Here is a 27,577-nt window from a genome sequence, read left to right as displayed (position 1 = left end):
CAAATTTAAACTGGAAAAGAGGTGTACATTTTTAACAGTGAGGGTAATTAACCACTGGAACAATTTACCAAGGGTCGTGGTGGATTCTCCATCACTGGCCATTTTTAAACCGAGATTAGATGGTTTTCTAAAAGATCTGCTTTAGGAATTGTTTTGGGGATTTTTATGTTTTATGCAAGAGGTCAGACTAGGTGATTACAATGATCCTTTCTGTCCTTGGAATCTCTTAATCTATCTGGATTGATTTACTGTGATTCATAGCTGCAGGTAGACTTATGGGTAATTGTGTTATGAAATAAGAGTCAAGTGTTGACATACAGCTTCTTTTCATAGCTCCAATGAGACACAAAGTAGACTATTAAAATATAAGCTATTATGTATATACACTGAAGCATCTTAACTATTCAGTTCTTTAACATATACTGCAGTAACCTTGGTCATAAGTCATGACAAAATTTTTAATGCATAGTCATCTTAGGGAATAATTGTTAAATTATGAATTTTACACTTTAAGCCAATAGATTTCCTCTCATGTACATATGAAAATGTCAGAGATGTTAGATTAATCTATTTTAGGTCCCTGACTGCATAATGATGCCTCTCTTGGTTATGTAACTCTGCCCACTATTGAGTTAGGGTATTTTATTTTATTATGAGGGTTTCCAGTTAATCAGTTACAATCATTGTCTATGTGCCTTTGATATTTGTTTGGTTTTTATTTACATTTCTGAGATGGAATTTTGTACTAATGAGGGCTAAAGTATGCAAACAATGAGTATGCAGGCCATGTACAATCTAAGTAGCTGCATCACAAGTTACTCTACACTGGTTCACTTCACATTCTGACCTTTGAGTTCCTATCTTCTCTAGAAGGCAAGACATTTTACAATCAATATGCTGGTGAACATTTCAGGATTGTGCAATTGGCAGTGTGGAGTTTTTCTTCTTTTTGAAAAGGATATTTCTTAGAGTGGTATCTGCGATAATGCTCAACTTACTAAATAGCTCTGGAAAAGCTGCCATCAGGGTGTTGTAGACAAGGATTCAAACTGATACCAGGTAGAAAAGAAGACTAATAAGTTCCTTTATAACTTTTGGGAGTTCTTAATAGAAATAGTTGGATGGGTTTTTCGTTAGAAGAAGCTTCTGCGTCCGGGTCAAAGGTTTAATGATCCTATGATGTCAAGAAGGAAATACATTTGCTAGGCATTATATAGAGTGCAGAATTAAAGTAGTTGTAGCCAATTACATTCAGTTTGGGGAGAATTTAATTTAAAAAATAGTTATTAGTTTACATAGCAATAATGGGTACAAGAATTGTGATCTCAATTTTACAAATCTTAAAACTTTTGATATAGCGTGGGGAAGTGACTTACCCAAGGTCACACAGTGAACGTGTGGCAGAGCTGTGAATAGATGCCAAACCTTCTATCTCAAATTCTGGTCACACTTCCACTGGGTCACATTTCCTTTCTTTAAGATATCAGATAAAGCTACTGTTTTTAAAGCACTATTGAGCTCACAAACAGATTTTCTCAATGCACTGATGCCTTTCTTTCATTAAATAGATATAGGGGCCAGGTAGTAGCAAGGAGATGTTGGAGAGCAATAAGATGTCAGAGGGGAAGAGCATCCAAACCGTGCAGTCACGCTGTCAGCTGTGACTTTAAATAGAAGAGGTAAAAACTAGCATTTTTTCTATTTCTGAGACATTCTTTGTCCACTATTCTGTCATTTCTCATGTGCCTCAAACCCCACATTGACTTGGATTCATTCTCAGAATTCTCATATTTTTCTAATCCACTCTCCATTCTTGCTGATTCACCACACAAATGAATTAAAACACATATTAGGGAAGAGCAATGCAATGTGAATAAAATCAAGAGTTTGTTGAACACTCTAGAGGGTCAAATACTGGTTAATTTTTTGTTTGTTTTTTAACCATTCACCGCACCCCGGTGAATGGTTAAAAATGGTTTTGCAACCTTAAGTACTACTTGGTTCTGGCCAAAACCAGAAATGGAAATACCAACATTCTATATCTAGGTGTTTACCATGCTGTGTACGCACCATGGTGGATGCATATCACCAAAAAGTTTCCTTATTATTTGAAGGGCAAATATATAGCGAAAAAGACCGTTAGGTCCCAATCAGGAAAGCTGCTGAGCACCCTCTGCTCCCTTTGATCTATGTAATATGGTAAGGTAAAGATGGGATGTAGTGGTAGGATCTTCATCGGCAACTATAATGGGGGAATAATACCAGAATAAATTTCATAATCATTATCTCATGATGAGATGACTGATTTATTCCTATTAAAGATGAAGGCTGAAGAGTGAAATCTTGTGTATCTATGCAAATTATGCAGTGTCTTAATTTGCATTTTGAATATTCATTTCATTGTTTTATAAATGACAGCAAATATCTTGATTAACAGAATACAAGACTGATAAGGCTGCAGCATGGAAATAGCTTTAGGAACATAGCTAGTCAATCAGTAGTGTAGCAATTCCTAGGTGCAGATTCCTTCCTTGTCTCTGGCTGAAAGGAATCTGACCTTTGCTCTGGACATTGATCCCTAGTTACTGCCCAGCCCCGGAAGCCAGGGAGACATGCCCGATATCACACCAGCCATTGCTCCAAGTCAATTCTCATAGCTGAGTTGGGGGACTATGCTCCAGGCTTTGGGCCTGATCCAACTCACATTAAAGCCAATGGAAAGATTGTCATTAAAGGCAGTTAGATCATATCCTTTCACTCCAGTTTTAGAATCCTCTAACCATAGAGATACAGCCTAGAGTGTCTCCGATCTTGCTATCGGGCAATTCATGCTCGTAGGCAGGAGCTGTGCAGAAAATAGCTAAAAATGAGAGTTGCCTGGCTAAAGGTGGAACTGTAAATGTCTGCTGATTGAAGTTTCATTTTCATGCTTGAACCCCTCAAGAAAAAAAATCACAGAGATTGAGACTGTGGCTTCTGTCATCACTGTGATATACCCTACGAGGAATACAAAAATGTCCCCCCAGAGCAATAGACTCTGAAAGACAGTAATTGCCTCTACAGGATTATACAGATATATCTAGCACAAGGAAGTAGTACATACAGAAATGTTTAGTTTACACATGACCACTATGGTTTAATCCAGACAACTATGCCTCTCTAAACCAAATAATCTACCATAAATAATAGCCACAAAGTGAAAAATGCCCTGAAAAATTAGCATAGGAAATAACTAACATCTAAGAAAGTGTATCTTTCTACCCTCCCATAACTCAGGAAATATTTGAGTTAATTCATTTGAAAAACTTCAGAAATATTCACTATTGGTCTGATGTGTATAATGGAAATTTTCATCCCTCTGCCCCCCCCAATATATTTCTGAAAGTTTCAGTGTAAACAACTGAAAATAGAGATTTAATAAAGAAATAGCTCTTCAAAATTACACAATTATAATAATGAAAACCTATAGCATTTACTAGCCACATATGCTATAACAGTACAGAAGTTTCTTCATCTTTTTCTTTAAATTTCCTATGTTTTAGACCAGAAACCTATAAACTTGAACATATGAATGTTGAGAAGAACGTAGCTAACAGTCTCTCATAACACAAATCATTTTACTTAGTGCTATATGCTAGACCTTAATTATGGAAAATAGTCTCTGGATTAGTAAGGCTGTGAAGGAATGTACCACCCCTTTAAGGGATAGGCTGTAGCCTACAGCTGGGACAACCTGGGGTGTAGTCCAGGAGGCCCTGCCCCACCCCGGGGTTAGGCTATATAAAGAGAAAGTTGGGATATGGTTATTTGTTTACTGAAGCCCTAGAAGACCAGCCTAACTAGAGTCTTTTTTGGGGGACTTTATCTTTGAGAGCTGAACCAGCGTTCTGAGGCCCTTATGAACTGTTTATTTGAATTGCTCCCATCCTGAAGCCTTATTAAAAGAGGACACGATATTTTATTTATGTACGTTGGCTTCTTCTTGCCCTGGACTGTTGAAATTAACGTATTGCTGCCAAGCAGGGGGAATTAGGCTGGTGTACACACACAGTGTCACACTGGGATTCAAAGGGACATGTATATACAGCCTACACCTTTACAAGGGGATCATGCCAACAGCCAGTCCCCTGCTCTGTTCATTCCTATAACTCTGGCTCCACCTCTGAAAAGTCTTGCCAAGTCCCTTCCAGAAGGAACTTCAGAACTTGAATCCTCAGGTTTCCCAGGTGGGAAACAGCCATAGAGACAGCCATGTCTCCAGTTTATGGGCAGAAGGAGATCTGCCTGAAGAGGGAACAGGAAAGTTGAATTAACTCAAGCTGTGAAGTTAATACTCATAAGGTATTATCACCATATTAACACACACATACACACACCACCCACGTGAACATTCTCATGCGGAGAATAGTGGCATTAGTGCACTTTAACTTAATCCTCCCAAGGATTAAGCTTCAGCAAACTAAGAACATTTTATTTTTGAGTCAGAGAGTCCACATGAGGATTTAATGCACTTTAACTTATGTGCATTAACTTTACAGCTTGAGTTAGTCTTAACTCCCCATGTAGACAAGCCCTCTGAATATTTGGTGTTAGCAGAAATGCCACTTTTAGGAACAACTCTTTGGGGAATTATATCCAAGATGTCAGTGACAACAGGACAATTTATTTGAATGCAATTCAATAAATCAAAATAGCTAACCTGTCTGTAGGGTCAACATACAGCTGTAGCTGAGGTTCCTAATGTACGCATCTCAGTAATAACAGAAGAACATAAGCCACCTGACGGGGTAGCCTTCACTGGAAGAATACAGTCACTTTAGCCTGCCAATGGATTGAAATGCACATTTCTATAAGGTCCTGCAGAGTCTTCTTTAATGTTCTTTAATAAGAACCCTGCTTTACTTATGAAAGGACTGACTGACTGACAGCTGTCACTCAAATTAATAGAATAATAAAAAAAAAAAGACATTCACCCAATGCCTTTACCATATTGGAGAAACTAGCTCACGAATAACCTTGGCTTCTGAAGTTTGGCCTTAAAGTAAAAATTGGAAAAAAGGGAATGAGTTTCTGGACTATTTATCTACTTCTTTAGCAAAGTCCATGTACTGAAATAAATAGGTTCAAAAAAAGAAGAGGAAAAATCCCCTCTGGATATGACTTCCATTTTTATCAGCTAAATGTTATGAATATGGTTTAGTGTTTAATGGTATTTTGTTCACTGACAAATGCTTGAATAATGACAAGTCAGCATGGCTTTCCAGGCCCTTTCTGATAATCCTGACATCATGAAGGATTTATCTGCTGGAGTAAAGCAAAACGTGAGCTGGGATCACTTAAATCTATTTATAGTAAGAGCCATAGCACTTCCATTATTATGGACTTATTTCAGATTTCATAGTATGGATAAAGAGGGGGAAGATTAATCTTATAGAGAGGTAATATGCAGTCGCTTTCAGCACAGCTATATTTGCAAGACTGCTCTCTTCAAAGCCAATGGGTGAGGTACCAGCAGGGGCGGCTCTAGACCCCCAGCGCAGCCAGGCGCTGGGGGCGGCGTCGTTTCGGGCGGCATTTGGCTGAGCTCTCTCCGCCGCCATGCCTCGCGGCAGTCCACACCGGAGCGGGGATGGACCCCCGTCTTCCCCCTCTCCCTTTGAGCTCCGCGGGCGCGTGGCAGCAGCTCCGTCCGGTCCGGGCTCTCCTGCGGCTGGCACTGCGGCGGGGAGCTCAACGAGCGGAGCCGGAAGACGGCCGCCACGCGACGGAAGGCGGCGGCGCCGCGCGCGCGCTGCGCTGCTGCGGGCAGCTCTAGAGCGCCCCGCCGGGTACCAGGCAATTACCTAGCCTCTTCTGGTGTCAAAGAGGACAGGGAGAGAAGCAAAGCATGGGCAAAAGGGAGAGGGGAAAAGGGATGAACTATTATTTCTTAATATGATGGAGTTTAGTGCAGTGTTCCTCAAACTTCTTGATACCAGAGACCAGATTGCTGCCTTTCTTAAACTATGTCAGGGAGATGTCCGGGACCATCGCCAGTCCACGGACCAGTTGGGCTATTGGGCAGGCACTAGAACAGGAGTCCAAAGTAGAGGTGTGCAAATAATTGATTTTTTTTAGTTCAGTGGCTGAACCAAAAACAGTTTAAAAAAACAGTGTTTCAGGTCAACTTGAAATTATTTGTTTTAAAAAATTTTGTTGAAAGGAAAAAGTTGAAAAAATGTTTTCAGTTGAACAAAATGTTTTGTTTTCAGGATTTTACTTATTTTAATTTTTTTAAAAGCAGCAAAATTTAAAGGAAAATAATTTTGAATTAAAAACCAAAATGTTACATTTAAAAAATATCAAAACAAACCTTTGACGTTTTAGGAAATATTTTTTCAGCCAAAACAATTTGGTGAATTTTACATGAATTCGCTCAATGTTTTGATCAACCCAAATGTATATGTTTTTGGTGAGAAAAGTTTCATCCAAACAGTTGCACCCAGCTGTACTCAGGAGATGTGGGTTCCATTTCTGACTATTTCTGACTGATCTGCTATGACATCATAAGCAGGTCATTCCACATCTCTGTGCCTCAGTTTCTCCTCTCACCCTTAATCTGTCTTGTCTTTTACACTGTGAGCTCTGAGTCAGGAACTGTGTCATTATGCATTTGTACTGTTTCTAGCACAGTGAGGCTCCACTCTTGACAGCATCCTCTAGGCACTATAATATTAATAATACATTATTTCATGACACAAACATTTATGGTTTAGTCTAGTCTGGAACAAGTGTTTATGGAGGAATGTCTAGATATACATTTACAAAGGTTTTAGCTAACCATGAATGTATTGGCAATCAATAAACTCCAGTTAAAACAGGGTCACAAATCTAGTCTAGATATATCCTTATAGCAGTGTGCAAGTGGTAAAGGACTGGATTTCCATCAAGACTAAAGCACATTAAAAAGATGTGGTGATGAAATTTGTAGATTTGTTTCCTGAGCCATGGTTTCCAGCTACCAGTGCTATCAATATGGTTTCTTCAATAGACACCAATTCTCTTTAAAAGAAAATATCTCAAAAGCAATAACTTAACTTCCAATCATGTTACTATTAACTATTAACCTGAATTACTCCATGGTGATTAAGAAGCATTCAACAAACAATATTAATTGCTTTAATTACCTTCCTTGATTACTTGTTGGGTAATGTGTTTAGTTGATTTTTTATTTGCTTAAAGCTGTCACATGGACTAGCTATGTCCTGCTCCTTCTCTTTGGGGTTTTTTTTATATCTGTTTCTCCTTAATGAGACAAGTTTTTCTGGGTCTGTGACTTTCAGTTTGAAAAATTCATTCTGAATACAGTACAATTAGGGTTTGTCATCATCCTATTGCAAGAAAAAAACTCTCCCGTTCATTCCTCGTCAATTGCACTTTTGAAGATATTTATCATGTTTGCCTTCCCTTTGTCTCTTTTATAACATTTTTAAGACATGAACATGATTATTGTATACAGATCCCAATGCAACAGGTGAGAGTAAAATAGGAGACAGTGCCACTCCTTTCTCTAATTTATATTCCAGTTCTGTCTTTCCATAGCTCTGATTCTGATTTTCATTTTCTTTCTGCATGACAGCAGTACCCTGGAGTGAAGTTTGTGGTTTTCAGCAGTAACTCTCAAATCCCTACTCTGGTCAGCATGCTGCAGCACCATCCTCCCTAGTATATCTGTTTTTGTCCTTTGGGGGTCGGGGGGGGGGCATTTAGTGGTTTTGGTTATTTTGCTAAAAGGATCCTACATTTTTTTCTGCATTGAACTGCTGTTGTCATCCTATAAGCCTAGGTAGTAAAACGATACTATAATCCACTTTGAATCACATTACATAAATCCTCATTAACGGTGACTATCACTTTAATAGCATCAGACTACTGCGCACAATGATATTTTTGCTAAAAACCATCACCCACATCATGTGAATAGAGTCAGCTGCTATCCCTGCAGCCCTCAATTTTTTTTCTGGTTGAAAATTTTACTTTATTTAACATTTTTGCTCTTCTGTTCGTAACTAATTTCCTAGGAATGGTACATCAATTTCAGCTTTGACTGCTGAGACATAACTCCAGAGGGCTAAAGCTGATTATCCTAAATGAGGGCTGCATCTTCCCATCAGATCTACTCTGGGCAGATATCAGCTAAAGCAACAGACACAATGGGTACAATGCAGAAATGTGACTTCTCCACATGCTTTTTTCCCCCTTCAGACTGGGGGCTTCCAAATGCTGCTTGTAATATAGCTGTATTAGCCCCGATTACAGAGATGCCAAAAGGGGTGTGATCTGCCCGAAAAGGGGCAGCATCTTCGATCACTGCACCACCATGGAGATTCTCCCTCCTCAACATTAAATGAAAATGAAGGCCATATCATATGAAAATATAGATGACTAAACCTTAAAGCTTTGAGATAAACATATGCCTCCTTAGGTTTCTTTATTGAAGGACTGGAGGCAATTCATCCTTCCAGTCTCTGCAGCAGGAGCCCTGCCAGTATCTCACTCTTCTCCCCAAACAAGACTTTTCCACCTCCCTAGTACCCACCACTTTCCCACCCCTCCAAGTGCACCAAATGCTGATACTGTATCTCCTCTTTGCTGTCATGGCTGTGCTTCCCTCTCTGACATGCCAGTTACTCACCACCTACATACCAAAAGCTGTGCACAGCCTAGCCTACAGAATGGAGGGATATTGGAAACAACGAAACACTTTTGCTTTTCACAATCACTTTCTGTGAAAACAAAAGGTAGTGTTGAATAGAGATAAGTAGCCAACAGAGGATGAGGAGCTGTAGCCACTTATCTATTCCTTTCTATGCTTTACCTGCTTATTTTAATATATCCAGGATGGCTAAACATGTTCTGTCATTTAGGCCATACAGAGGCATTACAAGTCAAAGCTCTGGGGCACAGCTGTCCCTGGACTGCTGCTCCCTAAATCTGATGCATCCTCCCTTGGGTCACAAACTTTATGCTCAAACCCTTTGTGGTTTTTAATCCAATAGTCCCTTATGGCACAAAGCAATCTGTCATTTCAGCTTTGTTTCAAGCCTACCTCTTGCCTCTGTCCCTAATAAAAAGCAAAACAGAAACAGGTAACTGCAAGCTCTGCTGCTACTCTGTGAACCAGCTGATGCACAGAAAGAACATGCATGGAATTGCAGCTGTAGTACACAGTACTGCACTAGTTTGCATTAGGTACCGAGAGGCTGCAATTAGGCCACCACATAATGTGGAAAGGAAAGTCTATGTGTGGAGAAGGAAAGGAGAGGGTCATTAGGTTTTAGGGAGAGATCAGGCAAAATAATACAAAGGTAACTGGGAGGTAGTGAGGCAGATTACAGAGTCAAACCTATGTTACTTAATTGAAATATTTGTTCAAGGTTGAAATCTTTAATGGGAGTTGAACACCTAACTCCCGTAGGTACCTTTGAAAATTTCACCCTTTAACTGTGGGGGAGGGTATGAACAGATTGTAGCATTACTCAGATGTAGGCATTTTCAATGAATGTTCCATTACATAAGTTCATTTAAGAACATGGACGCAGCAGAGACTATTGAGTCACTCCTGCCAGGTGCAAGGGTTTGCAGTCTACACAACCATATGTATTCCCAGCAAGTCATAGGTTTACAGTAGCTGGGTAGATGAAATGTGATTGAAAGGTGTATCAGTACCGAGAGTCTGCGATGCTTTTGTTGTACATAGCTGTATAACAAGTTATGTTTAGGTATGTTTTTTCACAGATAGTACTGGGGATAGTTCAACACATAAACCCCTCCTGGGTAAAAATAGACAGCAACTTTTTCAGTATTTGAGTTTAGAAAATTTAGCCTCAGAGAAACTTGTACTCTATCATCTCTAGTAGATTGTAATTGTCAATGTGACTATTGAGCACTGACCAGTGTGTCTCTGGTCCTTACACAGTAGCAGGAGGAGCGTTCAAAGGGAACAGGAAGGAGGCCAATGCTGGCCTATGTTGCTGAGCTAGTCTAATGCACCAGGAACCTATTGAGGTCAATGCGATTCTTCCTATTGACATCAATGAGCTGTGGATCAGGCCACAGAAAAGTAGTCTCACCATCTCAAGGATGGTGAAGCTGATGCACTGCACCGGTGAATTTGGGAAAAGATCCCTGGAGGCCACAATACTTTTCAGTTCTACTTCTTTAGTTTGGCTGCAAACCCAAAACTTTCCCCTGATTTCTCTGTTATTTACAAGGGACTGTGGCCCAGCTAGACTTTCCCTCCAACTTATTCAAGGCTGCTGTTCCTCTGTAAGGATTTGGTTTTGTTTCAATTTTCTGACCAACCACTAAGGCAATGTTTAAGTAAATGCAAGTCAGGAGGAGAGCAACTTGTTAATTGGGGAGAAAAGTGAACTATATATCCCACATCTACAAGGCATATTCATTATTTGAATACAAGGCTTAGCATGATTTTGCTATATTTAGACTTGTACTTCAAAATACCTCCTCTCCACCCCCTGCACTTTTATTTAAATATGCAGCACATAATTCGGGATATTACCCAAACGGATATGGAGTCCAGTGGCACCTTAAAGACTAATAGATTTATTTGGGCATAAGCTTTTGTGAGTAAAAAACCTGACTTCTTCAGATGCATGGAGTGAAAATTACAGAAGCAGGCATTATATAGTGACACATGAAGAGAAGGGAGTTACCTCACAAGTGGAGAACCAGTGCTGACAGGGCCAATTTGATCAGGGTGGATGTAGTCCACTCCCTATAATAGATGAGGAGGTGTCAATTCCAGGAGAAGTAAAGCTGCTTTTGTAATGAGCCAGCCACTTCCAGTCCTTATTCAAGCCCAAACTAATGGTGTTAAATTTGCAAATGAATTTTAGTTCTCCTGCTTCTCTTTGAAGTCTGTTTCTGAAGTTTTTTTGTTCAAGTATAGCTACTTTTAAATCTGTTATAGAATGTCCAGGAAGATTGAAGTGTTCTCCTACTGGCTTTTGTATGTTACCATTCCTGATGTCCGATTTTTGTCCATTTATTCTTTTATGTAGGAACTGTCTGGTTTGGCCAATGTACATGGCAGAGGGGTATTGCTGGCACATGATGGCATATATAACATTAGTAGACGTGCAGGTGAATGAGCCCTTGATGGTGTGGCTGATGTGGTTGGGATTGGTTCCTGGGTTAGTGTTTCTGTGATGTGGTGTGTAGTTGCTGGTGAGTATTTGCTTCAGACTCGGGGGCTGTCTGTAAGTGAGGACTGGCCAGCCTCCTAAGGTCTGTGAGAGGGAGGGATCGTTTTCCAGGATAGGTTGTAGCTCATTGATTTATGTGCTGGAGAGGTTTTAGCTGGGAGCTGTACATGATGGCCAATGATGTTCTGTTATTTTCCTGGTTGGCCTGTCCTGTAGTAGGTGATTTCTGGGTAATCGTCTCGCTCTGACAGTCTGTTTCCTCACTTCCCCAGGTGGGTATTGTAGTTTTAAAAATGCTTGATAAAGATCTTGTAGGTGTTTGTCTCTGTCTGAGGGATTGGAGCAAATTTGCCTTTGGCATCATCCCAAGGCTAATGCATGTCTATCTAAGAGTAAATAGCTTTAGCACATTCTCTGTATTGTACCAGTCATAAAAAGAGTTCTGTTTTTAAAAGTAGTTTATACATATCCATGCTCCATCATTTCCTGACAATAGTTACAGCCAATGAAAGGGAAATCTTGTTCTCTGTGAATTGCGACAGGATTTTACTTCACACTTGCTGTGCAGTTCCCTCATGGTATCCTTTTCTGAAGACTCCAGTGCCACAGGGCAACTGATTGTATTTAGTAATTTCCTGAGTCAGTAGTTTTGCCTTTTGGACTCCAAAATTGATTTTCTGCATCTTAGCATGTCTGTCTAAGTGTGCCCCTTGACCTATTGCATTACAGTGGCCAGTGGCGTGAGCATCAGAGGATGCGTAATGTAGACAGCAGCTTTTTAGTCATCCGAAGTGGCAGATTCAGGAATATCCGCACGAGTGCAGCAAACTGAGTAGTAAACTACAGTTTGAAAACATTTTAATTATGCATTTTAACATTGGGATGTTTGCCTAAAGTGCAGGTAAATTCTAAAACTGCTGTGGTTTCCGAACTAAAGGAAACTTCCTGAACAAAGAGGAAGTTGCCATTAGTTTGAACTGCCTATGCACTTATTAATTTCAAAGTGCCTAAACTTCTTACACTAGACCCCAGTGTCAGATACTGTCATGCTTTCTCCCACGCCTCCTTACTATGCCTATAAAGAACTCCCCATAAAAAAATTAAGCTACTGTGTTATCTTCTTTTAAATTCCTCTTTAAAACCTATCTGTGTCGTAATGCCTGCAACTTACTACAGTCTGCATTGGTTTGGCTGGTGGCTAGCTATATGACACACCTGACCATTGAGACTACTAATTTATGCAAACACACAGAACTTTATTATTGCTTTTCAGCCATCAGATATGATTTTTTCTTTTTATCGATGTATTATGTCTTTCTTTTTCTCAGTTGCTTAGTGCCTAACAGAATGTGGCCTGAATCCCTGATGGGGGACTGTAGATATTAAGCAAGAAATAAAGATAATATCGGGTACTTGTGAAATACTTTTTCATCGGTAGATCTCAAAGCAGGTTACAAAGGAGGTTAATATCATTTTCCTCATTTCACAGCAGGCCCACAGCAGACCTACAACTAGAACGCAGGTTTCCTGAGTCTCCGTCCAGTGTGCTATCCAAGGGGGCTGCATAATCTGTTATGTCAAGGTAACTGTGATATACATCTTCTTTTAGCTCTGCAAAATTGGGCTGATAGTCTTTTGAAAACAAGGTTTCTTTTTGAGATTTCTAATGCTTCCTCCTCCAGTTCTAGCCAGAGAGAACAAATATACTTATTCCTACAAATGGACCAAATTCTTTTCTTGCTTACATCTGTGCAAACCTGGAACTGTATAGCATTACTCTGGATGATATAAATGTGCACCCACTGATCCTAAAACTGGATGCATGAAACAGAATATTAGTCCTCCTTAGATCATTTTCCTGAAGCATGTGTGAATTTCATTGTAGAAAGGATCTAATGACTGCTTGCATATATATGATATTAGCCACTGGGAAGAGTGTTACTCAGTGACATTTTATGATCCTGTTGGTGTCCTCCATAACACAACTTCAAAACTTATCCATTATCGCTCCTTGTCCCCTTTCCCTCCCTCTGACCCATTTTAAGTGATATTTCCTAATTTTTTTTTAAACTTTCTCTAAACAAATACAGATGGAGAGGAGGCTAAGTATGAGTCAACAATGTAACACTGTTGCAAAAAAAGCAAACATCATTATGGGATGTATTAGCAGATGTGTTTTAAGCAAGACACGAGAAGTAATTCTTCTACTCTACTCAGCCCTGATAAGGCCTCAGCTGGAATATAGTGTTGAGTTCTGGCCACCGCTCTTCAGGAAAGATGTGGACAAATTGGAGAAAGTCCAAAGGAGAGCAGCAAAAATTATTAAAGATCTGGAAAACATGATCTATGTGCAAAGATTGAAAAAACGGTGTTTATTTAGTCTGGAGAAAAGGAGACCAAGGTTGGACATAAGTCCTCAAGTATGTAAAAGATTGTTAAAAGGAGGAGGGAGATAAATTATTCTTATTATCTACTGATGACAGGACAAGACATAAAGAGTTTAAACTGCAGCAAGGGACATTGTTTGGCTATACCGAAAAAAAAAAGGACAAGAGACATTTGAATTGTAATGCTAGTTAAACACTAGAAAAAATCGCCTAGGGAGGTTGTGGAGCAAATACCTGTCAGTGATGGCCTAGATACTACTTAATCCTACCTCGGTTCAGGGAACTGGACTAAATGACCTACCGGGGTCCCTTCCAGTCTTGCACTTCTATGATTCGACAATTCTATGAAGGATGATCTTGTGGTTAGGGCACTGGATTGGAATTCAAGAATTCTGGGTTCAGTTCACAGTTCTGTCCTATACTTCCCGAGTAACCTTGATCAAGTCACTTAATCTTTCTCCATAAAATGAGCATAATTATGTTTCCATTCTCCGATCCTTTGCCCATTGTGATAAACTCAGGACAGACTGCTGCAGGGGGTAGGCGGTCTGTCTCGCTAAGGCAAAAAAGCAGCTGAGGCTGGTGAGCCCGAGAAGGTGCCTTGCCACACTATCTAGAATATATTTTCTCCAAGACAGGGAATGTAGCTTACTTGATGTTTGCAAAGTGCCTAACACGATGGGACCCCAATCTTTCTTGAGGCCTTTTGTTGCTACCACGGTGCAAATAATAATAGTAGTAATAAGTTATGTTGTTTTAAACATTCAGTTTTTGCTGCGTTGGCTTTATGTTCAACATGCTGCAATCATCTACCTCCTAGCAGGCCCTTCCACTTTAGTAATATACTATCCAAGTATAATTATATTTTGAAAATGAATGAATGATAATTCACTATTTCCACTGACCCTACAATTCAGCTGTCATAAATCCCTTTATTATAATTGGCAGGAATGTTTGCTTGATAGATAAAAGAATAGCTAATAACCTTCATTACTTGTTAGGTATAATGGCTTGTCTGACATTCTTTAGAGGCAATATTTACCTTTTATCGTTGGTTAGTGTCTCTTGAGATTCATTCTTTGTGTAATTCACTTTAAGAGGCAGTAGTAAAACAGCCTGTTGTCTTAGTACTCTTGGTATTAAGTACACTACATTTAGTTATAAAGAAGCAGACTTACACTACACAAGAGAATTATTATTAACCCTTATCTCTAGATATTTCTAAATAAATGAGACATGCCATAGTTTAGTTATAGACATCCTTTTATTTACTTTTTGAACGAGCCATATTTAATTAACTGCATTTTCATGTTGCTTAGGTTTCACTTTTTCCTACCTATTGAACCTAAGACTTTATCAAAATTTATGCTCTTGATTTTGATGTCTTTTACTTTGTAAAAAAAAACAAAGGTTATGCTTGGGATTGATTTTTTTCCCTTTGGAACACTGTCTGGTTCCAAAATAATGTGATGAAAGTATTGCACAGCATCGCTGAGATACTAGAAATTCAGGTTTGTATTTCTATTGCCATTACTGTAGCCTGTTGTGATGGGATGATAATTAACTTATGACACTAACTTATCTTATTCATGGCACCACCCAGCTGCACAATAGTCTACAATATAAATCCCAAGCTATTATATAATGATAGTAAGGAGGTAGTTATTCAAGCCACAATATTAGTGTAAATGTGACTTCAGGAAACTTTTTCCTCTCTTACAGAAGAGACATGAAACCAAAGTCATGACTGTTTACTGCTTCAGATCCCATGGCACTTTTTGCAAGAGTAGGATGTTAAACCCAGGTCCCTGGCACAAATCTAAATTGGGTAAATAAATGCTGCCCGTTTAAATTACTCCCATAGATACTAATAGTATTCTTCTTCACTTCTCATTCTAAATTGTCGTATATTATTGCTGTGTTTTCTTCCCCTCCCTGCCCCCATTCCAGATGTGGGTTAATTTCTATGGCTGGTGAGTGAATCCTGAATATTTCTATATTATTGAAATACTTCGGGATCCTTTTTTACTAGAGGAACTATATAAAGCAGAACGTTGGTTAGATTAGTCAATTTAGGTGCATATGTTAACATGAACAAATGTGGACTGTATACAGTCAGAAAACCCAGTGCAAGAGTATGTAGCAGTAGTACACTTTTCCATAATGAAAGTGGCAACTGAGAGCCCTAGAGTCCCAATCTGATGGAAAATTGTTGTAATGCTGCAGTAGAATGTGTACTCTCTACAGATTTGCTATAGTAAACTTACTTAAAAATGTACTTCACTACAGATTCGCTTTCCAATTCACACATCCAAAATAGTCGGGTTATGCTCCATTCATAAGAGTCAAAAGTTCAAATGAAGAAGCATTGTATATTTTTAATTAACAAAGATGTCTACTCAAACACACAGATTTCCTTAAGACAAACTGTTAAAATCAAACTCTGCAATACTTACTAAAATAATCTGAGAATACTACATTCTCCTAGCTCTACCAGAGCAGTGAAGCTATTCATGGAAATGCAACCTTAACTCTGAATTTCTTGCATTTCTAATATTTTTTAACATAAACATCCTTGAAAGAGAATGAGCCAGTTTCTTAGCTGGTCTAAATCAGTACAATTCCACTAATATCTGAGAACACAACCAATTAAATATATTCTCAGATCCCTGACCTGTGCCTACATTCTTAACTTTATTATAAGAATGGTGTTTTATTTTGTGTGCAATTCATATACAAAAATCGGATAAATATGTATTTTAAAGATGATACTGCAATATGCCAGGGAGGTGTTATAATCTGTTATTACTAGGGTTGTCAAGCAATTTAAACAATTAATCACAATTAATCATGCACTTAAAAAAATTAATCGCAATTTATCGCACTGTTAAACAATAATAGAATACCATTTATTTAAATATTTTTGGATGTTTTCTACATTTTCAAATATTGATTTCAATTACAACACAGAATACAAAGTGTACAGTGCTCACTTTATATTTATTTTTATTACAAATATTTGCACTGAAAAAAAAAGTATTTTTTTCAATTCACTGAATACCAGAACTCTAGTGCAATCTGTTTATCATGAAAGTTGAACTTACAAATGTAGAATTATGTACCAAAAAAATCTGCATTCAAACATAAAACAATGTAAAACTTTAGAGCCTACAAGTTCAGTCAGTCCTATCTCTTGTTCAGCCAATTGCTCAGACAAACAAGTTTGTTTACATTTACGGAGATAATTCTGCTCACTTCTTGTTCACAATGTTACCTGAAAGTGAGAACAAGCGTTCACATGGCTCTGTAGTAGCTGGCGCTGCAAGCCATTTACATCATTTGCTAAAGATTCATATGTCTCTTCATACTTCAACCATGGTTCCAGAGGACATGCTTCCATGCTCATGATGGGTTCTGCTTGATAATGCTCCAAAGCAGTGCAGACTAATGCATGTTCATTATCATCATCTGAGTCAGATGCCACGAGCAGAAGGTTGACTATTTTTTTTTTGGTGGTTTGGGTTCTGTAGTTTCTGCATTGAAGTGTTGCTCTTTTAAGACAGTGTTTCTCAAACTGAGGCTGCCACGTGTGTAGGGAAAGCCCCTGGCGGGCCGGGCCAGTTTGTTTACCTGCCCCGTCCACAGGTCCGGCTGATCGCAGCTCCCACTGGCCGCGGTTCACTGCTCCAGGCTAATGGGAACTGCTGGAAGCAGTGCAGGCCGAGGGACATACTGGCCGACACTTCCAGTAGCTCCCATTGGCCTGGAGCGGCAAACCGTGGCTAGTGGGAGCGGCGATCGGCCGGACCTGTGGAGGGGGCAGGTAAACAAACCCGCCCACCCTGCCAGGGGCTTTCCCTACACAAGCAGCGGCCCCAGTTTGAGAAACACTGTTTTAAGACTTCTGAAAGCATGCTCCACTCCTCATCCCTCTCAGATTTTGGAAGGCAGTTCAGATTCTTAAACCTTGGGTTCAGTACTATAGCTATCTTTAGAAATCTCACATTGGTACCTTCTTTGCGTTTTATCAAATCTGCAGCAAAAGTGTTCTTAAAGCAAACAACATGTGCTAGGTCATCATCCAAGACTGCTATAAAATGAAACATATGGCAGAATGCAGGTAAACGAGGGCAGGGGACATAAAATTCTCCCCCAAGGAGTTCAGTCACAAATTTAATTAACACATATTTTTTTTAACCAGCATCATCAGCATGGAAGCATGTCTCCTGGAATAGTGGCTAACGCATGAAGAGGCATACAAATGTTTAGCATATCTGGCACATAAATACATTGCAATGCCAGCTACAAAAGACCCATGTGAATGTTCTCACTTTCTGGTGACATTGTAAATAAGAAGTGGGCAGCATACTTTCCCATAAATGTAAATAAACTTATTTGTCTTGGCGATTGGCTGAACACGAAATAGGACTGAGTTGACTTGTAGGCTCTAAAGTTTTACATTATTTGTTTTGTTTTTGAATGCAGTTATGTAACAAAAAAAAATCTACATTTGTAAGTTGCACTTTCACTATAAAGAGAGTGCATTATAGTACTTGTATGAGGTGAATTGAAAAATACTTTCTTTTGTTTATCGTTTTTACAGTGCAAATATTTGTAATAAAAAATAATAATATAAATTGAGCAGTGTAAACTTTGTATTCTGTGTTGTAACTGAAACCAATATATTTGAAAATGTAGAAAAACATTTAAAATATTTAATACATTTCAATTGATATTCTATTGTTTAATAATGTGATTAAAAGTGCAATTAATCACGATTAATTTTTTTAATCAAGGTTATTTTTTTGAGTTAATCACGTGAGTTAACTGTGATTAATCAACAGCCTGAGTTATTACACTAACCTTTCAGTGTGGAAACCCTGAGTTTGAATTTTGTTTAATTTGAAGAAAAAAATGGATTAAAAATTCACCCCTTAAAAACTTGATTCTCATCCAAGAGGTTACACACTGCATTGTTGATATGCCATGGTAACCTCAGTCAGATAGTGAATTCAGTAAACCCTTCAATGTTAATAATCTTGATGCATCAGAGGTGTCTGATGTAAAGAGGTGAGACCACATTGTCAAAACAACCTAACAGGTCTTAATACACAGCAAACACCTGCTTCCCCTAAAGCTGGCAAAAGGCAGCTCCACCTTGAACTTTTTGTTACACTTTCCATTGTCTGGCTATGTCAAAAGAATGACAGGAGATATTAGATACGGGTTTAATCAGGTTGCAACTTTATTATTCAATATCTGGGACTAACCCAGCAGGTGAAAATGTGCTTTTTCAGCCCCTCCCCACTCCCCACCCCTTTCCATTCATGTCCCTCCAGCAGGGAACCTCCAATTGCAGCCAATTCCAGGGGGGATTCCACCAGCTCCCCCCGCCCTTTTCATCCAGGTCCGTCCAGCAATTCCCTTGCCGGGACCTTACCGACCCCCACCCCCTCATAGGAGGGGTTAAGGTGGACTATAATGATGGGGGGTTGGCTCCCTGCTGTACCAATCAGAGGTGTCCCCAACTGCCCCCAGCTCGCTCAATTATCAAGCACCTCCCCTTAATTCCTTTTCCAAGCCATTTATCTGTTCTTTTGTGCCTTAATTTATGGAGTACCTGCAGTGAACATCTGCCACAAGGAGGCACCAGCCATTAGCTTGCCTGCCTCCTCCCGACACCCAGCTGGGTTCCCAGACATCTCCCAGTACCCTCTTTTCTATCTGCCAAATATATGGCAGCACCTGAGTCTGACAGGTGCACCCCTCCTCCCTACGGTGGCCCATAGAATAACTACGGTGCCCCATAGAATATGCCAGGATGTGAATTACTGTCCCCTTCAAGGGCAACAAGAATTCGGCCACTTCCCTGTTCTCATACGTCCTGGTTTTGTCCACCCTGGCAGGGTTCATGGCTCCCCACTAGACCCTGAAGCATATTCGACCAGACAATGTTAATACCAGGGAAAATTGCCAGGATCTGCTTCTTGTCCCTCCTAGTTCAAAGCATTAACTCCACCCCTTTAAGTGTTCCCAGATCATTTTCTTCCAGGTGTATCACCAATATATCTGGTGCCTGCTGACGCGCCCGCACAGCATACAATGGCGGTATCAGTTGATCCCATAACATGCCCCTCTGTGCATGCCAACTGAATAATGCTTTGCCACCGAATCCCAGCTGGGAGCCCTCGCGCAACCTGGATGCCTGTCTATGCACCCAAACCACAATACTGTGCCCACAGATCCAAACCCTCATGTGTAGAGCCAGCAGTCCTGTATCTGAAATGAGAACACAACTGATTAACAATGATTCAAGATTGTGAAGGACACCAGTTGACAGGTTGCCAGTGACAGCATGTACCGCAGCACCTGTTCCTCTGTAATGGGCCACATTGCCGAATGGCCTTCCTGTTCCTGAAATTGTATGAATTTATTAAAACTTCTGTCATATCTGTGCCACGAGCATGTTGCCACTGATCTCTGGACCACACTGACAACTGTCCTATACCAAGGCTCCCTACCATCAACAGTGTTGTCTGGGTTCATGGATGGGAATCCCTGCCCTGTGCATCTACCATTGCTCCTGAAATCACCAGAGTGGGATGTCCTGGATCTGCATGACCTATTCTGCTTTGTACAGCCTGTAGTGCTGTTGAAACAACCTCATATACAACTGGCAGGCTGGATCGCCAGGAACTCATTGGAGAGTAAGGACTTTCTAGAAATATTGGTGAGATTTTCAAGAGTACTCAAGATTGGACTAACTTTGCTCCCATCAAAATCAATTATCAGAGGGGTAGCCGTGTTAGTCTGGATCTGTAAAAGCAACAAAGAATCCTGTGGCACCTTATAGACTAACAGACGTTTTGCAGCATGAGCTTTCGTGGGTGAATACCCACTTCTTCGGATGCAATACCCACTTCTTCTTCTTGCATCCGAAGAAGTGGGTATTCACTCACGAAAGCTCATTCTGCAAAACGTCTGTTAGTCTATAAGGTGCCACAGGATTCTTTGTTGCTTTTATCAAAATCAGTGTGAGTTTTACCCAGGGATCAGTAACCTTTGGCATGTGGCTCGCCAGGGTGAGCACCCTGGCGGGCCAGGGAAGTTTGTTTACCTGCCATGACCACAGGTCTGGCCAATCGCGGTTCACACTGGCCGTGGTTCGCCACTCCAGGCCAATGAGGGCTGCGGGAAGTGGCACAGGCTGAGGAATGTGCTGGCCTCCGCTTCCAGCAGCTCCCATTGGCCTGGAACAGCGAACCGCAGCCAGTGGGAGCCACGATCAGCTGAACCTGCAGACACAACAGGTAAACAAACCTCCCCGGCCTGCCAGAGTGCTTACCCTGGCAGGCTGCATGCCAAAGGTTGTCCATCCCTGGTTTTACCATTGACTTTGAAGAGAGTAGGCCAATGTGGGGAAGTTCTGAAAATTGTAGCTGTAAGTTATTATTTTTTTTATCCTTTGGGACTAGAGCTAAGAATCACATGTAGGTGAGTTTTTCAGAGTATCAAATTAGATGTTATCTACAATGCTTCTCTTGTTTTTATCTGATTTTTCTCTCTGAATAAATCTTGTTTTTAATTAGACAGCTTGAATCTTAAGGCTTGTCTACACAGAATAGTAATTCACACTGTGGAGGTGTGATTTCAAAGGTGCACTAAAGTGTTGCACATTAATTGGTATGTATAGACACTGCAGATTTGGGAAATTAAAAGGTCCCTGTTGCACTTTAATGTAGTACTGCTTCAAACAGCACTAAGTTAAAATGCACTGGGGAATTTTTAGTTAACACTAGCTGGGTCTACATGAAACAAAGTGCAACACAATGCACTTTAAAAATCACACACCCATAGTGCTTATTACTGCTCTGTGTAGACAAACTTTTAGACTGTTGTTTGGGAACTTCATGCAGAAGAAAAATAAGATCCTTCATCCTCTAAAACTCTAAAACATATAGTGAAGGAAGGGTATTTGCAGCCTAACCCAGCTTTCTCAGTCAGAAGGGCATAGGATAAGTAGTCTTCTCTCATAAGATGCGTTGCTTGCAGAATTGCAATGCTCTGATGTACAGAGAACATCCAGCTTACACTAATAGGAGATCCATAGTGGATGAACTCATGGAGTTCCCTGGCAATATCAGCTGGAACTGGAGAAGACAGGTGGGGGTCAATAACTCTGCAAATAGGCAGCCCATTTGCAGTAAGTGCGTAAGCATGGATCTAGATGCCCAACTCCATGCACTCACTTCTGAAAATTCTGGCTTTCATTTTGTTTGAAGTATTGTATTTAGAAATACTGCACAGTGGATTATATTAAAATCTTGCCCTTTAGTGTGCTGCAATGTTTACTTATGGCATCTACTGTATTTCTGATGCTTAAAAAGGGGGTGCTCACAAATACTGTGGCTTAACAGGACTTAGTCTGGCTTAGTTCAGTTCTGTATGGCTCTATGCTGTTTTGCTTTGACTTTCCTGTTCAAGCAAATTCAGAAGCAAAATTCAGTCAATTCCACCAAATTTCACATCTATCTTCACGTGATTTTGAGATATCCGTGGTAATCGATGGAGCAGCAGAATGTGGGGTCAGTCCTTCATGTGGTCATCTCTATGTCCATGGGACCGGGACTCCTTTCTCTGAATTCCAAGGATTTGAGAGGCTGAGACCACAATCTCTTCTTCTCCTGCCATAATCCCTCTGAGCTTGCTCTAGTTGAGTTTCTGGGCAATACTCTCTTCCTGTCAGTTTTCTGGCCAGGCAAGTTTCTTCACAGGAAGAGACATTTAATATTAAGCTTTAATACTCTTGGCCAGATCCTCAATTGGTATAAATTGGCATAGTGCCATTGAAGTCAATGAACTTATGGAATTTATACCAGCTGAGGAGCTTGCCTATAATTTTTTTCTGAGAAAGTTTCATTAACCAATCTTGCTTTGTTAGTTACTATTGTAAGAGAATAGAAATAAGCCAACTACAGGCAAAGATTTTACTATGGTCTTATTTTTTTCTGACTGAGGAGATATGCAGTTTTTTTAAAATGTGTCTTTTACCTCAGCTGAAATCCAGTTCTCTCTTTGTATAGGACATTTAATTAAAAAAAATATTATGACTGAAGATAAAGATCTCTCTATTATAGTTCACTGAGCTTTATTTCATGGTTTTATTTCACCATATCAGTTTCTCATTTATTTCATTGTGGGGTAGAATTTACCATAGCCCTGTGGTAAATTTCTTGCATTAACAGGTTTTATTACACTTGAGAGAACATCTGATAGCTAACATCCCATTTATGTGGAGGTACTGTACTCTAATAATTGACAGCAGAGAAATAGTAGAGTAGTTTTTTGATGAGGTTTTTTTTTAATTTTGTTTTTTAGCAATTTTTCACTAATATACATCTGCTGCATTTTTTTAAGTGAGATAGAAGTAGGTGGTTGCATTAGATCTGAATGACCAACACAATCAAATCTAAGCCTCTATGAGGCATGCAAGAGAGGCATATTCTAGGCAAATATCAAAAAAATTGCCTTTAGAGTAGACAAACTCAGATATCTTGGTCATTCACAGACAGACCTGCACAGCCTCTGGTTAATTCTGAAGCATACTTAACATATGAGGGGACCTGACAGGAAATGCACCATTTCTATTTGTATGGATGAGGTTCAAAATCTGTTCGACTTCAGAAAGCCAGAGTTCACTGAACATGTCTTTCTTATCTTGATAGCACATTAAAAACCAGTGCCCTTTGTCTGTCTTCAGAAGATTTTTAAGGTAAAATGACTCTACTCCTTTGGTGAAATGTGTGCAAGAGACAGCTGTGCTGTGAGTGCAAAATCCACTCAGAACATTTTCAGAAGCCCTAAAGCAGTTTAATCAAATGAGTTTATCAACATCAGTGAAGTAATTCTGTCTGTTTAGATGGGCCTGTAGCTAGACAAAAATGAGTCTGTAGAATCTTGTCATTTGGAGGATTTTAGCTCTCTTGTAGTATATAACAGTGTTTGTAATCAGATGTAACATGACAGCAACAGCTTGACAGGCTGATAATACTCTACACTTGCAGAATTCATGACTGCAGACACATTTTTATTTTAGCCATGTCATATTTATGTCTAACAGGAGGATTTTGCTGCTAATCTGCCATAGAAAGACTGAAGAAATATTGAAGTTTTTATTGTTTTAGTGCACTGCTTAGATATTTTTTCATCTACTGAGAAAGTTTAACTTTCCCCAGTCATGCTAATTTACTTGGACAGTCATTCAGATCCACAAGACAAGCTGAAAGAAGTTTTCTATTTATACTTCTGCTCCCTGAAGTATGTGTGTCCGATTTTCTAGCTGCTAATGTGTTTCATAACCTCATATTATTTACCATGTTGGTGGTGAGTGGAAGGAGATAAAGAGAAGAAGCCCAGCCTCAGGGAAGGGCTGTTCATAGGAAGATTTTATTCCAGTAGCTCTCATCCTGTGGTTCTGTAGCTTCATGCAACTTTTTGAGGTTCCACATTGTCTCTTGAAGTGATCCACAAATATGGTTGGAACAAGCAGAATAGCCCTGATGCTATCTGATGCACAAGGAATAAGGCTGAGTCAATGGACCAGAGCCATCAGGAGCAGTCATCCTCCCACTCTCCAGCCAAGAGGGGTGGAGAAGGGACAAAGATGGGGGAACACCTTTTTGTCCTCTTTCCAACCTGCCAAGAAAAGAGTTGTAGGAGACGAGACACAAACAACTTTCAGGTTGGGCCATTTTTTACTACATTACATGCTTGCAGCAGCTTTGAAGGAGGTTGCAGGGGTATAGCTGAGAAAATTTGGCCCACTGATGCAATGTTACAAAGCAAACATAGCAAAGACTGTCATGGTGTTGTACCAGGAATGTTTTATGATACTCTGTGAATCTATTTGCTGCTGGTGTTGTTCTTTAGCCCTTCAATATTGAGTACCACACCTTGATTTTCTAGGAGCAAAATCCTGATGTTCTTATTCATTTTCACTCTATTCTAACTCAGGCAGACTCCTGCTTAAGATTGTCCGAGTAAAGACAAAGTAAAAAAATAATGGCCCCGTGCTCCCCTCCTCAACTGCACATGGAAGAGAGCCTGTGCCCATGGGTGTGGGGTATTCCAATATTGTGGCTTCAATCCTGCAGGAAGTCCTATGTGGGGGTTCCTTGGGATTCCAGTTCCATGGAGTTGAGGAAGATACGCTTCGGATGGGGAGCTGAGTTGGATTTCCCTAACTGTAAATACAGTGGAGAAAAAGTAAATTAATATGATCAGAGGCCACATTAACTTGCTCTGCTTTCTGCTCCATATTAAGGACTCCCCTTATGGGGGGTCCAGGGGCTAGCACAGTTAGAATAGTCCTTCCAGGGGCAGGCAGTCACTATGTGGGGCAGAACAACATGCCAATGTCTTTTTCCTCCTGCAGATACCTTGAGATCCACATGGATACCAAGAAATCCATGGATTTATCTCCCTTTGCCCACAGATGAGCAAATCATGAAGACTTTGCTTCCCCTGCAAGAGGAATTCAGGAAAACCTCTGAGGTTTCAAACTCCATGCAATTGCTTTTCCTATACCTGGGTTTTTCTCATGTATGTAATAATGAGGACTTCAGCAAAGTTTTCAGGACTTGGCCTATATAACCATTAACTAGAATGTCCTATACAGAATCTGTTAAAATAAATTAAGAACATCAATTTACACCACCTAAGGATCTGGCCCAAAGTCTCCATTGGTTCTGTATTTTTTATTTATTTTTGTTTGTTTTTGTTTTATTTTACCAGAACATGAGGTCTGTATTAAAACCGCCTGCATTTGTTTTGTTTCCCCCATCATTTATCTGGTTAGTCTATCCATATTCTGCCACAGTAATTATTAAAAAATTTAACTGTGACACTGTCCTATTCTTTTTTGACTCTGTATCATACCCTTCACCATATTAGTGAAACTAAATCACTTGTTCATCTAGGGCATTTTATTGCTTTGTTGGATGAACATTGTGCAGACTTCATTATTTAAAAAAATATAAAATCATATTTCAGAAACTATTCTGATATTGCTTGTGTCCCTTGAAAAACATTGTGCAGACACTTACAAACATGAGAATGTCATTCATTTCCGAATACACAGAAACTGAGATGAACAGCAGATTCTCACGCAACATATAGTAAAAAGCAATAACTAAAAAACCAAAAGAAAGTAAAACATTCACTTTCATTATTGAACATTTTTATCTTTATTATTATAATAGAATTACAGTCTGACATAAAATAAAGAGCTTTTGCTAAACTCTGTAAAGCAAATACATGCTTCTGCCATAAACAACCTCTATTAGATTTAAGTTTTATTGCCACATTACTGCACTGAGGTGCAATAAACATTCAATGTCATCTTTTTAAAATTATCCCAGGAGTAAACAGGAACTGTCCTCTATAAGAGTGTATCATTATTTTCAAGGAAGACTTACTATTATTACATGGTTTAGCAAAGCACTGTAAAAAAGCTACATAGAGAATACTTTATATTTGATAAACTGTGCAATCAAATTTATACAGTATAATACTATTCACATAGACTAACAAACTAAGAGGTGATATAATGCAGTCATTGCATAGCAAAAAGCAGACTAATTAAGTAATATTCACATCTAATGTGCAAAATGCAGACCAAAAGGTAGCTATGAGTAGCTAGGAAGATAAAATACTCTAAATGAACACACTAGATTAACGCCAAAAATAACAAGATAAACAAGTACACAGAAGTTAAAGAGCCATATTTTATTTTTTTCTATACATATATCTACACATGAACCAGAAGATGAAACATCCCCTTTAATAAACTCCAATCAGATTAGCTCATCAAGTTTAGACAGGACTAAATGTTAGACAATGAAGCATTGTTTTAAAAAAATCTTTTCTAAATAAAACATCAATTTTTTTGTGTGTAGATTGTGAGTGGTAACCTCTTGATTTATTGAGAAAGAGTTTATAAAACATTGCCTGAAACATAACTATGAAACTTGACTGTCTCATTAACTAATTTGCTGACTGTTCATGTGGCATTGTTTTTAAATTCACTCAATACTATGTTTTGTGGATTCTGAATTAACGCTTGCAAAAATCCATCAATCTCTCAATCTCTTTGAAAAATCCTTACCTGAAATTGATATTTCTAAGAAGTTCTCAGCAGTAATGAAACTAACTAGAATTGTTTTAAAGGGAATACCATACCTGCAAAATGGACATCTTGTATTTAAAGCCCTTACATATTGTTCCTACAAATATATTGCTACAGTAAAAATGAAATGTAGTAAGTTTATTCAATAAAATCTATTTTCCTGTACATTCTTTTGTGTATGATTTTGTATTGAATGCTACATATATTACATCACTTATTGTAACAGTTATGTATCAGCAAATATAGCAGTAATATACAGATGATTTTTCTGTCTTAACAAGTATTTTACCAGTTTTACCTACTAAATATATTCCATTTGTTAGTATTTATGCATGACCTGAGCAGACCAGTCATTTATCTAATAGTATACATTGGATGGCATTGTCAAATTGCAAACAACTGTACACTTAACCACTTTACAAATGAAATTAACTCCAAGCTCTTTCTTTCCTTTTGTAGTCTTTCCAGTACCACTGACTTTTTTAATGCAGGCTCTAAATATGTTTCCTTTAGCATTTAACAACATATTAAGAGCTAAGATAGATGAACCCTACACAATATTTTAAGAACACAACTTTAAAAAAGTAAAAAAAGTACAATCTCATGCTGCATATTTACATATATTATTTAAATACTATATTTTGTCTTTCTGCTATCCATAAATTTTAATCTAAAGCTTTTTAATGTACTGTTTTATAAAATAATACATTCAACATATCTAGAGCTTGCAAAACTTTTTTTTTCTTTCTGAAACATATTGATAAATAAAAGCTACCTGTAAAAGCATCCAGGTACTG

General features: G+C 39.1%; 1 protein-coding gene and 1 long non-coding RNA gene across 2 annotated transcripts in view; one reads left to right on the top strand and one right to left on the bottom strand.

Moving 5' to 3' along the window:
• LOC120369861 overlaps positions 1-25,407 on the top strand; it is a 36,486-nt gene extending 11,079 nt beyond the window's left edge. The window contains exons 2-4 of the long non-coding RNA XR_005583470.1: positions 1,569-1,679; positions 12,697-12,789; positions 25,029-25,407. This is a non-coding gene — a long non-coding RNA (uncharacterized LOC120369861). The remainder of the gene's footprint in view (positions 1-1,568; positions 1,680-12,696; positions 12,790-25,028) is intronic.
• Positions 24,387-27,577, bottom strand: part of GABRA1 (gamma-aminobutyric acid type A receptor subunit alpha1) — a 103,641-nt gene continuing 100,450 nt past the window's right edge. The window contains exon 12 of the mRNA XM_039483589.1: positions 24,387-24,837. Coding sequence (XP_039339523.1) covers positions 24,754-24,837 — 84 coding nt within the window. The 3' untranslated portion in view covers positions 24,387-24,753. The remainder of the gene's footprint in view (positions 24,838-27,577) is intronic.

This window comes from Mauremys reevesii, linkage group 8 (genome assembly GCF_016161935.1).
Source record: "Mauremys reevesii isolate NIE-2019 linkage group 8, ASM1616193v1, whole genome shotgun sequence".
Classification (NCBI taxonomy): domain Eukaryota; kingdom Metazoa; phylum Chordata; order Testudines; family Geoemydidae; genus Mauremys; species Mauremys reevesii.
The sequence above is the reverse complement of the archived record's forward strand: the minus strand, read 5'-3'. Positions and strand labels throughout refer to the sequence as shown.